Source organism: Acanthopagrus latus, chromosome 18 (genome assembly GCF_904848185.1).
Source record: "Acanthopagrus latus isolate v.2019 chromosome 18, fAcaLat1.1, whole genome shotgun sequence".
Classification (NCBI taxonomy): Eukaryota; Metazoa; Chordata; class Actinopteri; order Spariformes; family Sparidae; genus Acanthopagrus; species Acanthopagrus latus.
In genome coordinates, this window is record NC_051056.1 from 13,337,580 (window position 1) to 13,352,018 (window position 14,439).

Here is a 14,439-nt window from a genome sequence, read left to right on the forward strand (position 1 = left end):
GCCACAAAGCTCTAGTGATGCCTTCAATCTGACAAGGTCCGTCAATTATAGTCCTAGTCCTTGTTTTAATTATACACAGGGCTAAACCGCCTTTTGCACAACTCTGTTTACAAAACAGAGGAAAAAGTTAGGAAATCATTCTCTGCTTAGTCGAAAGCAGGTCATACGACTCATGGAGGGGAGTGATTGTGTCCTATTGTCAATGTTTACTTACTAACATTCACATTCACTTTGTGAAACAAATGAGGGGCAGTTTTAAACTTGTCTCAAGACTCCTGCAACGTTATCACAGGTTCAGCTTAACTGGATAAACAAAATGACAAAGCATATACAGTAGGGGTGTCACGATTCTCCAAATCCTCGAATCGTTGTGATTTTCGATTTTAGGGTCACGATTCGATTCTCAGTTTTTTCTTTTTCTTACAGCACAGAGGCCTATGCCATTTTCAGACTATTCTAGTCTACGATCACTGGTTTTATTCATCAAATTTTGTACAGTTAATCTTATTTCAAAAGATGGGCTACATATAAGTGATGCAATTTCCATAATGTATCACATTAGGCACTAATGGTCAAATTTAAATAATTTATTTACAATATAAAGGTAACAATTTTGTTCTCAGTCAAGTGGAAAACAACAAAGACAAACATAACAATAATAATAACAAAAATGGGAGGTCACAGAGGGTACCTGGCAACAAATGTGCTACAAAACAAAATAAATAAATCAATAAATAAATAGTATAACAGTCATGTCCAGAGTCATGGAACAATGAGAGCCTTAACAAACTATATCATAACAGTTGAACATAAAAAAATTAGTTTGGACTTTTTTGTCCCCTGAGAATGACAACTGTCATTTTTACATTGTTCTTTCAAGTTTTTTTCTTTAACAACGATATGTTGTTATCTTTATCTTAAATGTTAAGATATAAATTGCCCTATAGCGTTAGTTATAGCTTTTGCGCAAGCTGAGGTCTGTGGAAGTTTTATTGCAAACGAGGATGGAATAGTTGGCTGGACCAGTGATGGTGTTTTCCCAGTTGTCAAATCTACATCCTTGCGATGCCGGTGAATGTGTCCTGCCATGTTTGTAGTGTTTCCCGTGGCCGGGTATGGTACACGCACATAGCATATATTACACACGGTGGTCTTCTTGTCAACAACGTGAATGTTGTCGACATAACTCACCGGGAACGCAAAATACTTTCATACTGGTGAATTAAGAGAAGCAGGAGCTACTTCAAGCTCCGGTGCCGTTGCTCCTTTATCTGCACTTGCCATGGTGTCATAATCTGCAGGTTAGCTAACTAGCGGCGTCGGCTACAATGTGCGTAATTTGCGTAGCGTGCGTGCGTAGCTTTGCACATCTCCCTGGGGGGTGATCGTCGATCCTCTCTTTGACTTCGATGCTCGAGACCATGACGTAATTTCGATCGATTTCAATAAAAAAATCGAAATCGTGACACCCCTAATATACAGCATTTCACATTGTTGAAGTAAGATGAGCCTTACCAGTGTTGCTCCTCTGCTTGGTTTGTGGTGTCCCGACAGGTTTGGAGGTCCAACATTCATCCTTCCCCAGGGTACCTTGCCTCTGCCTGGTTGACAGAGTGGCTGATCTGGGACTGGTAGCTGGAGGCTGTGAAGGTGTTGCACCTCTTGTTTGTCTCGGAGAAGGCCTTCCTCGAAATCTGCTCTTGCTCTCATCCCATGGGCCTCCTGCTATGGTTGATTTGCTGGACTCTCCCTGCAAAGAGTAACTTCTCACTCTGTTCCTCAGGTTTATGCAATTTTCCTAAACACCCCTGCCAGCTCAAACTAAATATGGGTCCTACTCAAAAAAAAGTAATTGACTGTTGATATAAAACGTGGAAAAAATAAAACGTGAAACACAAAACGTTGTCTTCTGCAATCTGAATTAAGTGGTATGATAAAAGGGAAAAGTAAATAACGTCAACCAATTTCATCTGATTTCAGACTGACTTCAGACTGAATGAGTCTCAGAGAACGTCACAATTTATAGCTCACTCAAAGATACCTTGAGGAATGAAGACTGCACAAAACAATATTCAGCTGGCCAGATGGCCTTGGATGTACCCACAACACCTGACAAGCATCTGGGGAGCACAGAGTGTCATTGTGCACAAACAGCTACTCACAAATCAGCAAGGTCGCTTTTCAAAAGTAAATTAATTACCAGTTTTGATCAGGGCAGGTCATGGTTCAAAGTGCTAAAAGATGCTAAGAGGAGCAATAAAACCTGAGGTTATAGGTCAATAGGTAAATAAAACAGCGCTCACCAAAAGGCTGATCTTCTTGACCTCTCTTGGGGAGTTTTCAGCAGGTCCCTTTGCAGCTTCAGCCTGTATGGCCTGTTTATTCTGGGAAAAGCAGTTCAGGCTCCCTTTGTTGGTCTGCCCCAGGTGGGTGTCGGTTTTCGGAATGGTAAAGCTTGTTGAGTACTTTAGAGTAGTTCTTTTCTCCTTAGGTGGCCTAGATGATGATGAAGAACTCTCAGATGAGCAGCGAAGCCGGGTCTTCAGGACAGGACGTTTGTCCTGACCTAATGCTGAGGCTGACTTGACCTCAATTTTCCTTGACACGCCTTTCTTTGGAGTTGGTTTGGGATCGGTTTGGCCACTTTCATCAGGGGATTTTTCCAGGGATGAGAGGCAGAACATCTGCTTGCCAGTTTGCTGTGCTGCAGCATCTGCCACTTGGCTTGAGGCCACCTGCTCTGTTTCAGAGCTGGCATTACTGCATTGGACTGCTGAGGCATGTTTATTTGCAGCAGGGTGGTGGTAAGATAGGGATGCTGTACTTATGCCTTGTCCATCCACAGCAGGTTGACCAGATGACTGCATCACAGTAGCATCCAAATCAGCAGCCCCTGTATTCCCCTGAGCATCACTGACCATTTTAGTTGTGGCAGGGACAACTGCTGTGCTAGTCCTCACCTTAGCAGGTGAAATCCTGGTAGTTGCTCCTTTATGTGCTTCAGTGTGTTTAGTGTTCACATTAACTTGTGGCGTTTTGTGCTGAGAAGCATGGCCTGGCACTGATACTTGAGGCACATTTCTTGTCACAACTTTAGACTTTATGCCGCTGAAGTCTGACTTGGGAAACTTCTTAATTTCCATTCTCTTGTATTTGTTGGCTGATGGCAGCATTCCTGCAACCAAACGTTGTTTAGGAGTCACAGAGCTTTGCTGCCGTTTCACAGGGTGGAGTCCTGAGCTGCCATCGTTTCCATCGCAGGGAGACTCTGACAAGGAGGGGAGGCTGAGTATCTTGTTCCCAATGTGTTGTAGTGGAGTGGAAGTATGGATATCCTTATCAGTGTCTTGCATAGCTGACAGAGTGGACACAAAGGTATTGCCTTGTTCTGGTGTAACTGCTGCAGGGAAATGAAGCAGCTGTGCTTCAGCACTTGCAAACCTAGCCTCCTTTCCATATTCACCAGGAGATGTTTCACAGACAAAGGTCAACATAAGGTCTCCTTCATTCTCACCTGGCAGAGCTAGGGATTCCATGTCATTTTGCTCTGCGGGGAGCTCTGCCTGAGTGAAAGTTATGCCAAGACATGGATGGCCTGTGTTCTCCTCAATTACTTTTTCTAGAGAGTTTTCACAGATTTCCAGCAGAGTGGTTGATGGCAGGTTCAATTCAGTAGGCAATGCCGGATGGCCTGATTCCTCTAGGGAAGAGACCAACAAGAGTGACTGATCTTCCAGGCAAAAACTGTTGCTCCTTAATATCATTTCCCCAGAGCTCATGGAACAGCAGTCATTCTCAGTGGATCCTCTACGGGAGGTCTCACATGAACCCAGTTCGATTTCCCTCCCAGCAGAGTCTGGAGACGTCACTTCACTGTTGCTTCCGTTCTCTGACTTTTTACTAAAAGTCTGGTATTTCTCTGATTCTGTCACACAGTTGCTAATTTGACTAAAGTTTTCATTCCAGAAGTTCACATTTCCGTTTACAGGTGTGGCAAAAAAGGTTTGGTTCAGGTTCATGCTTACACCACAGAGCACATCACCCTGCGGTAAACTGGTGTTGTACGGAACCTCCAGAGGAATGTCCACTGGGTAATTATTACTGAGTTGGCACTCCAGCATGTTGATGTCAGGGGAGCTGCTGGCTTCTCTGCCACTCAAGTTGGAAATGCTACAGTTAGAGTCAGGTAAAGGTGACAAGTTGCTATAATGACTCTGGGATGCAAGACACAGCATCAGGTCACTGTGGGGCAAAGGATCTGTGCATTTTACTTGGTCAGTGGTCATGTTAAATGTCTTATTAGACATTTTGGTGTTCCGATGCTCACATTCGGTCAGCAGCACTGTAATCCATTAATTTCTTATCTGGCACGAATATCTGTAGATAGGAGGAAAGGTCAAAGTATTAGAACGGTGTTACTTCACAATCTGTGCCGACATTGTGTAATCTCACAGAATGTTAACAGGGACACCCCACCACCACCAATGGTTTTGGCTTGCACTGGCAAGTCATTGTAGGCAGTGACCATTGCAACACTAGCTCGATACTCAAATTATTTATGACTTAGTTAAATGAAAAATGCAAAAGTCATCAGGATAATACTTGGTGAATATAACAGTGCAAGCATGTCTAAATGTTCTCCTTGTTGTTCAATATGCTAATTGAGTCTCTAAGTTCATTAAGATTGCAGGATATCACATTACCTAGGTATCTTCATCCTTTCAAAGATGCGTTTGACCAGACAGTATCATATGTCGATGCTACTTGACATACAGCTATGTTTTCCTATAGCGTACATTTAGCAGGCGCTTTTGTCCAAAGCCACTTACAATGAGTACATTTGTCACAAGAGAGAAACCACGACATATCACTGTCGATGGAGTAAAAGGAATATAGAAACAACTTCTTTAAGTGCATAAGTGCTATAATAGAAGTGCTAACGATATGCAACGATATATACAATTGTCTTTTTTTTTTGGCCTTTTCTGGCTTTATTGACAGAACAGCCGAAGAGTGTGACAGGAAACGGGGTAAGAGAGGGGGAGTGACACACAGCAAGGGGACCTGGGCCGGGAGTCGAGCCCGAGTCCGCTGCAGAGCTTCGGCACACGGGTCGCGCGCGCTACCAACCGAGCTAAGCGGTGCACCCAACATACAATTGTCTTTTGTGGCGAGAAGGTCAGGAGGAAGTGATGCTATGCGGGGTCAAGGTGAAGTCTGAACAAATGAGCCTCGAGTCTTTTGCAGAAGATGGAGAGTGATTCCGCTGTCCTGACATTGGTCAGGACATTTCACCTTCCAAGTGAGGATGAGTAGAAAATATGACTACCACTGTTATCATCTCTTCTGAATCATCATTTAATAATAATAATAATAATAATAATAATAATAATAAGAAGAATAAGAATAAGAATAAGAATAAGAAGAAGAAGAAGAAGAAGAAGAAGAAGAAGAAGAAGAAGAAGAAGAAGAAGAAGAAGGATGATAAGATGGACCATCCAGTACTAATCAGTGTTACTACTCTGAAATGAGCCAACAAGTGTTTGACATGAGAATTAAATGGCAGCTTTAACTGCCTTGTTGTGTGCTGTTGTGGTATGCACCACCAAAGATATCAAGTCACCAACAGCTTGAAAATGTTCCAGTATATAGACCCCAGACACTCTGGTGCACATAGGAAAACACCTGACACACACTTCATGTGGCCCAGTTGTAATCATCTGAATAGTGTATGAAACACCAGCATATAATTTGATTGTTTGGAGCAAAATTGTGTACAGTGCTACACTTCTGTTATGTTTAACTAGACAGGGTGTATACTGCTGGAGAAAGGCTGGGCAGAGTCAGTGAGGCCATGTGACTTTCCAATGCTACAAACAACAAAATTCAGGAGAAATGATAACTTAATTCAAAAACTAAGCTCAGAGGTTTGTCTTTGCTGTCACCGGAACTTTACAGTAAAACACAGAAAAGACAGAAGGTTCAGTTTATAATATACAGTATAGTCACCACATATTTCCATTCTTGAGTGGCAGCTTCTTTGCATTTGCTTGTCTGTGTGTTTTACTGCCAAGATAGAAATTTCTTTTATGGCAACGTTGAAACATAATCCAGCAGTTGAATGGTCTGCGTGTCAAAATATGCCTTTTTGTTCCTCATGTACAGAGAGGCAAACATCGATTTACTTCAAGAGTCACAGACACAAGCAGTCACTGATGACCAGATAATTCCACAGCTAGCTCGGAGCCTGAGGTGCACAAAACAATGATGACTATAATGAAGCCACCTTTTGTCAAACAATTTTATGCTACATTGCCTCAATCAAATCCTACAAATGAGACATTCAGCAGTTGCCAACTAAAATGCACTGATTTGAGAAATAAGAGCGATCAGTAACACATCGTTGACTATAAAATGAACTATTATTCAAAGTTTGTAAAACATTTTCTAGCAAACTTCCTTGAGATAAAAAAAAATATATACTTACCACAGAAAGACAATATGAACAAAAATCTAGATGTTTTTAGTGATTCACCTCCAAGCATGCACATTTCAAAAATGTATTTAGCTCAGTCTTTAATAAAATAAATTGGCCATACTTACTACACTACTGCTGATAAGATATATCAAAGTAGCTGTTTTATCAACATGGGCAATCGGCCAAATCTGGATGAATAATATATTGGTTTAAGAGGAAGACAAACGACACACCTGACTGTACATCGCAATCTGGACAATCAGATAAAATATATGGCTGTAGCAAACTGCTGTGCACACTGAACTTTGGCACCACATAGGCTACTGCAGTATCCTCCATGACAGAAAAACAATGCAGAACAGTGATTTTGCCAATTAAAAATGTGACTGGGCATTATATTGTATGTAAAGTACAACTACAGCTGACACAAACCATGACCTGACACATAAGATTCAAGCTAAAAGACACCGAGACATTTTCTAACCGTTTACAACACTTACATTTCACTAAAGGAACTGCTGAACTATAATATGGACTGACTGAACACCTCTACTCCTTCTCTTACCATTCAATGATAACAGCGAGGAAGAAAAATGCCTCCACAGTCGGTTCTGTTGTCTGCTGCATTTAGTCAGAGATCACTCACGCAGGTTCACTGGCTCGTTTTGCCCTCTCATAAACAATCCCATTACTCCTCTCCTTCTGACGAGCTAAATCCAGCCAACTGGGCAGGCTGTGGTGTGCGAGTCTGCTGTAGCCACACACCAACAGCCCCAGTGCCACCACTCCTCGAGTTCAGAGTCAACAGTGCATCAATAACATCACAGCCTGAATGAGGGTGCCCCCAGTGCAAGCATTAGCTTCTATTTGTTCCTCCCCACCCCGAGGTAACGTGACTTAGTCCAGCAGGCTTGCTGCAGCAGTAGATCAGAAACCTCTCCAAACAGCCACTGTATCAGATACAATCAGTGACTTGGCTCCACACTGCTTCCCATGTCAAGGTTCAGTTCAGGACTGTGCTCAGTGTCGAAAGCTCCAGTCCCAACTTTACAGAGGGAGCAAGCAACACGTTACCTTATCCATGCCGAGCACAGCGCAGGGGGAGTGGCCATGGCCTGCTGGGCCGCGTTGGCATTCACTGTTGCTTAGCAGCCAAGTCCCTCTTTTATGAGGAAATGGATCAGGCGGCTTTTTAGTAAGGGATAAGTGAAAAGAGGAGCAGAATAGTGGGAGGCTTGTGTGAAGGAGAATGTTTCACTATGACAGTTTCAAATGGTAGGTCCAACCAGAATTTGCAAACAAACTTACTCCAAAATGGTAAGACACATTCCAGTGTCCATTATAGATAAGGTCTCCAAACTCCTTCACTGGCAATGTCACCAACTGATGACACGACCTAATGTTGTTCACAAACAGGTTGACACTTGATCCAGACTCTACAGCAGTGATGTGACACCAGAGTCTTAGACCCCCTAAAACCCATGCTATTTTCTGCTTAATCTATACAAGGCCCCTGACTGAAGAACTACTGGCTAATCTTAACCACAGACAAGATGTAAATCATGGTGTAGAGTGGGCTTGTTATAGTTACATGACATGCTAAAAATATCACTGCAAGATTATTTTGATGGATATTATGGTTGCGATCTGAAACAGGATTTTAGTAGGAATGATAATTGTTTTTCCACTAGAAAAAAAGATATTTTTGCTTGGGGTCGCTACCAAAGAAGAATGTTCCTGTACATCTATATTTGATTTGCAGGCCGGGGCAACCCTGTCGCACCACAGTGCTTCACATATAGTGGTGTGTTATGACTAGAGTTTTCAACGGGTCTGAAAATTACAAACCAACCCGACCTGCAGGTTTTTAAGCCCGAACCCGATGCAGCCCGACACACCAACATGAATTGTCTGCCCGAACCCGGCCTGAACCCAACCCCCCGCGCCTGCACTGTTTTCCTTAAGGGTGAATTCGCCTGTGGCAAGTTTACTTTTAGCCAATTCCATCTTCCCCAGCCAGGCTATAGGCGTGAGTACGTCATGCAGCGGCGTCAGGTCTGAGTCTGCCCCTCCCCATGAAGGAGGCAGCCAGACTTACTCTTCACCACACGTGAACAGTGATGATTCACAACAAACAATATATATTTACAACCTGCAAGAAATGTGGTTTATGAAATGTGTTTTATAAAAAAGGAAGACTAAGGCCCCACCCGACCCGGCTCATTTGAGTATTTGTTCGGCCCGAACCTGTAGGTCTGGCCGGCCCGACCCATTGAGAACTCTAGTTATGACACATTTCAACGAAAAATGCAGCTCCTACAATTTGGACTGTTCTGCCCAACTAAGAGTTCAAAGAATTATTCTCACTGTAAATTCTGTAAAAAAATTTTTTGGTGGGTCTTGTTATGGAATCCAAGCATTTAAACATTGGTCACATTGGTTAAGATTGAGCTTTATTTATCTTATTTATTTTAGTCACTTGGGACTATTAATAATCTTTAAATACCAAGAGAAATTATATATTTCAGGGCACTGAGGTCATTCTAGTCAGTAAAATATATTGTTTAACTATAAACTATACTGCCTCATTTAAATATCTTTGTCAAAAGCGTTTGATAACCACATTTAAATGTTGCATGTTTTTCGGCCAATATGGTGGAAATTAAAAGTTTTATTTTCATCTATCGAATCATCATGTCCCCCAGAAATCAGGTACCAGTGGGGCTGTAATATGCATCTACCTACACAGTACACACAACAGATAGTATGATCTGCTATATCCCTCTGAAATGACAAACTCAAAGTAACTGCAGTACTTGACTGGTCTACTGGACCCTGTATTTTCCAATTCAGATTAATTCTGCCTTGTCAAACAATAACATTGTCTCTTTTTTTTGTCAGTGACTCACATTAACAGGCCAATTTACTGTTTGATATGACGTTTCATAGAGTACCTCTGCTTGTCTATGAATAAGCCGTCTTTAAATTCATGACAGTTACTGCCAAATTGCATTACACATTTACAATCGAGAGTGACATTTAATGAACAATGCCTCTACATTTCTGAAGCCCCTCAGGCACTTTGCAGAAGGCCTAAGAAGCCTCTCCCTGCCTTTGCATGGGTGACTAGCCATATCAGTACAATACAATGAGGAGTTTTGAGTAGCAGAGACAGCCATCAAAAGCCTATACACAAAGCTGCCCCACACTACAGCAGGGCAGCAGGTCAAGCTGGGGGATTCCAGCCAGCATACCACAGGGACAACGCTGTCCTCTGTAAAGCACAAGGCAACAAAACCACACCAGTGAGCCTGGTCAGAATAGTAGCACGGCACTGTCTTTCAACACTCAGAATATTAGCTAGTCTGCTCCAGCAAGACACAAAGGAAAGTGCTGTCAAGACAAAGCTCAAGAGATGTGGGCCTGCGCCATCTAGTGAAAAACAGAAGTTTACAGATGTGTCAGCAGCTGTTCAATTTAGAGCTTGACTGATATATCGCTTGCCAGGTATTATAGGCCAAAATGTTCCTTTCATGGTATTGGATGGATGGATGGATGGATGGATAGATGGATAGATATATATATCCTGTTATGCGCCAATACAGACATTTCTTTAGAGAGAGATCATAGAAAGAGTTCCTTAGAAAAATATAAATGTGAAGTTTAGTGTTTCAATTCATTTTAGACACAGGAGCTTATTTATTTCACTGTTAAAAATACTCAGTTAACTACTTGTCGCAAAAGTTTTTTAACTTCATTTGATGGATCATTAGAAATACTGTATTTCAGTGGATATACTGATATCAGAAATTTCTTCTCCCCAATACTGGTATTATCATTGGTCCCAAAAATCGAGTAGAGATCGGAGTCCTAGTTAGCTCTTAATTTAGTCTGCTGTGGTGCCCGAACTGAATTAGGCAGGCCCAGGGGGTGGAAAACAAGACCAAACAACAACAAATGTACATTTTCTTTTGATAAACTTGATTTTCCGAGCTCAACCTGAACATTTGTGATGGATACTCCATTATGAACAGTATTGTGAACAGTGTAGCCCACAGCACTGTCTTTTATAATGTAGCCCTGCTGAACAAAATAATTGCGGCTTGCAACAACATGCAGTTATCACAAGCAAATTAAAATTAACCACAGTTTAATCCGTTTGTAAGCAGATAAATAGTTCAAATTCCATGGATACCTTTTGCAGTATGTGTGTGTATGCGTGTGTGTGGTAGGGCAAATTACCTCACAACAACCGCACCTGACTGACGGATTATCCCTGTTGGAGGCCTCCTCCAGTTAGGTCTATAAATAGATGGGGAGTAAACACAGTGAGGAGCCACAAATAGCAAGGAAAATAACCTTTCAAGTCCATAAATGGTTTAAAAGACGGCAGACAACACATGAGATGAGGGAATGAGTTTCATGTTAAAACGCGGCATTAACGTTAACATTAGCGTTAGCAGTGTTGGATACAATTTATTTAACTTGCAGTAATAAAACGGTGGACTAACATAACCACTTAATGTATAAAAGGTTTCAACCATCACGTCTAACGTTGAACCAAAATGGAGGGCAGGAAACAGCGGTTGACGACAAAAACAAACATTTAACGTTAGCTAACTTGAGCTAACTCCTGTTGCCAAGAGATGGGGCGTACCTCAAGTATAAAATTCGAAAAAGTACAGAACATGTCTTGATACCTGCTGAACAATTCGGACATACCGTCCTTTAAAAAGTTTGAAAAACTAAAACACAAAGCCACACAGTACCGAGGTGATGACTTCTACCCGTCATGTGTCTAATGAACAACTCCTTCCACCTGGTCAGTTTTTAGCTGCAGTCAACCTCGCCTCCACTCCGAAAACCGCGGTCAACCTAGTTATTTTGTGATGCCAGTATACAGTACATATTACGGTAATGCAGTGCCAGGAGAGAATTCAAAATAAGAGCAGAGACTTATGAAGGCAATTTGCAATTTCACACGAATTCAATCAATCAGTTAACTGATCGATGAATTATTTAATTCATTAACTGAGCATTAAAGGAATTCATTCATTGATTATTTTACCATCCTAATTCTGATCACATTGAAACCTTAGAAGATGGAGACCATGACATTTCTTCTGTATGAATAATTAGTCCAATGTAAAAATAAACACAGTGTCTAGAGTTTCTGACGAGAAATTTCAAAATTAAAGCCCAAAGTTCAAATTTACCACAGACCACAGACTAATTTCAGTTCAGACAGATAGTACTCCACCTCAGGGAGTCGCTCAGATAATTTCAGTCTAAACTGAAACCTTATGGAATAAGTAATAATGGTGCCGTTGATGGATTTTCTCATAATTACGAGATCCTGATCTCGTAGAAAAATTACGAGATCCTGATCTCGTAGAAAAATTACGAGACCCTGATCTCGTAATTATGAGATCTTTTCTCGTAATCACTAGATAAGGTGTCTATTTTTATTTTTCATCCACTGAATGCAGTGTGCATGCGTATGACCTAACTTGCTCTGCAAAGAAGATGGCTGGCCTCATTTCAGGATCAAGCCCCCGCAAAGTGCACCAGGCCTTAAAACCAGTTTTTGTCGTCGTCAAGCCGTGTAGCTACATTGTCATGTGATGCACTGGGGACTTTCACCCACAAGCTAACATTGTGGAAGACATATCTGTAAAATGGTAGTAAAATACTGACAACCCAGCGAAATGACTCGTTCTAATGGCAGAATTTCGGGAATTTGATTAAATAAAATTTGGAGAGTCTAGAAAAGCCGCCCAATTACATTTTATCTCCATCCAAGTTAACTCGGCACTAAACCTGAAGTTGGTCAATTTGGGGACCCCGACTGGACAACCACAACTACAGTTAAAGTCTGATCCTGTGGGAAACACTTAAATGTGTATGGTTTGGTTAGGGTTTGGGAGCCATTTTCCCATTCATTCTTATAGGGACATTTTCATCTCTGTCTCTTACCTCTCCAGCGTGTGTATCTGTAGAATGCGTGTGTATTGCGTCAGCTAGAGTGAGCGACACAATCACTTGATTGGAGAGCAGCTGGAACACTGGAGAGAGAATTCTCTTCAGCTGGATTTGGATCCCACATCTTTTACTTTACATAGACGATGTAAGCCATTTTAAGCTCTTTCTGCCTTTAACTTTCAACCTTTTCAGTGTTTTTTTTCACCTTTTTAAGCTCTTCCTTGCTTTAATTTTCCACCTTTTCAGTCTTTTTTCACCTTTTTAAGCTCTTCCTGCCTTTAACTTTCCACCTTTTCAGTCTTTTTTCACCTTTCTAAGCTCCTTCAGCCCTCTCAATATACAACTTTTTGGCCTTTTCGCTCATTTTTCACCTTTTCAGTCTCTTTCAGCTCTCTTATTCTACAGCTTTTTAGCCTTTACAAATATTCATCTTTCTGCCTTTTCAACTCCTTGAAAATATTCTTCTTCATGTTCAGCTATGGGACTGTTCAACTATCAACATGTTCAACTTTTTAAGGTCTTTCGGCCTTTGACTTTGCAACTTATCCGACTTTTCGACTTTTTCAACTTTTCAGCAGGACGTTCAGCAGATTACGCTTCAGCCTTCAGCATTCACACTGTATTTTCGCAGGAAATACAAATTTTCAAAGTTTCAAAAGTTCTGAGAGACCGTTGAGAATAAAAGAAAAAATTCAATCCCTTCTTATCCCTGACTAGCACTTGATGCCATTTGCTAAACCTGTTATAAATTGTTTTTAAGCTGTAAATATGAAATGGAACCGACAAGGTGTAACAAGAACATATTTTAATGTATGAAAAATGAAATCATATGAACAATCATTAAAAATAAATAACACCCGTAAATTATAATGAAACTTTAATATATAACAGTAGAGAAAGAAAAAGAGACTCAACGATCCGGCATTCTCTCCAGCAGCTTCTCCATGCAGGCTGCGCTCTCTCGCTCCCGCCTCTCCTCTGCCTCTCTCTGGAGCCTCATGTCCTCCCTGATGAGGGAGACGAGTTCGTCCTCCCTCCTCCGCTTTCTGGACGGCCCTGGCTGACTTTCGTCCTCCTCCACCACCACCTCTTCATCATCCTCATCCTCCACCACCACCTGGTCAGCCGCAGCGGCACTTGGCCCCGGTGTGTCCTCCAATTAGGACGGGGGGGGGCAATGGAAGGCCTCTGCCCTAACACCTCATCCATGAGGACTAACCAGGGCCAAGTAGCAGCGCTGGGCTTCCCGCTGGTCCCCTCACCCGTCCCTGGATATTTGCAATCCTAAAGCAGTGGAAATGTGGAAAAACGAAAATCAAATAACCACTATTCTTTTTGTTATTTAATACCCGTTTCTGAAAGGAAAATCGAATGACCAAAAGATACACCAAAAGAAAATCGAATGACCAACCTGCAGCTGTGTTTTCTGGACTCTTGCTTCTCCTTTTTTGTTGATTGCTCCGTCCTCTGACTGCATCCATGAGAGTGTAAGTAATAAGTTATAATACTGTTACAATTCTTAAACATATCCAGGGTGTTATTTGGCAATTTAAATTATAGCACTGTACTGTGCTTGTGCATTGGTTAAATCATGCCTGATAATATTGTTATGTTGATTAATGGTGTAATTGCTGTGGCTTCAGGTGTTTATTAGTTATGTCACGGCAGTGTAGTGAGAATGCCGACGTGTCCATTGAGGGACTGTTGCACACTTATTCGTCTCACCCTCTGTGCACACTAGGCCATTGAAATAGATATGGGCCTTTCTTAGCTAAGAGGTTGCTTTTTGTTGACAGTCCCTTAAATTCATAAACCCTAAAATCTTCTAATTTATTCGTCCTTTTTACTGTTTACATTGCATAGCCTTATTTTGCATTGTCAAATTTGCCAGTCTGTTTCTGTGTATGATTAATATGCACATTTCTGTTTATTTCTTTATTGTAGTAACCACATAGACAATATCAACAAAGGCATTTATT

The 14,439-nt window shown here is 41.5% G+C and overlaps 1 protein-coding gene and 1 long non-coding RNA gene across 8 annotated transcripts in view; both read right to left on the reverse strand.

Annotated features, from left to right (window-relative positions):
* mtus1a (microtubule associated tumor suppressor 1a) overlaps nt 1–11,372 on the reverse strand; it is a 40,121-nt gene extending 28,749 nt beyond the window's left edge. Inside the window, exons 1-4 of one of the 7 annotated variants that reach the window (XM_037076643.1) lie at nt 11,248–11,372; nt 10,721–10,780; nt 2,304–4,377; nt 1,516–1,750 (exon numbers count right to left, since the gene is read on the reverse strand). In XM_037076643.1, the coding sequence (XP_036932538.1) occupies nt 1,516–1,750; nt 2,304–4,307 (2,239 nt within the window). In that variant the 5' untranslated portion in view covers nt 4,308–4,377; nt 10,721–10,780; nt 11,248–11,372. Of the gene's footprint in view, nt 1–1,515; nt 1,751–2,303; nt 4,378–7,043; nt 7,483–10,720; nt 10,781–11,019; nt 11,102–11,135 lie in introns of those variants that run through there. The other 6 variants (XM_037076649.1, XM_037076648.1, XM_037076644.1 and 3 more) reach the window with 6 other exon arrangements.
* A 1,878-nt stretch (nt 11,373–13,250) lies between these two features.
* On the reverse strand, nt 13,251–14,100 carry LOC119007808. The gene is made up of 2 exons (XR_005071233.1): nt 13,872–14,100; nt 13,251–13,744 (listed from the first exon to the last, which is right to left on the reverse strand). It is a non-coding gene; the product is annotated as an uncharacterized LOC119007808 (long non-coding RNA).
* Between the last annotated feature and the right edge of the window lie 339 nt (nt 14,101–14,439).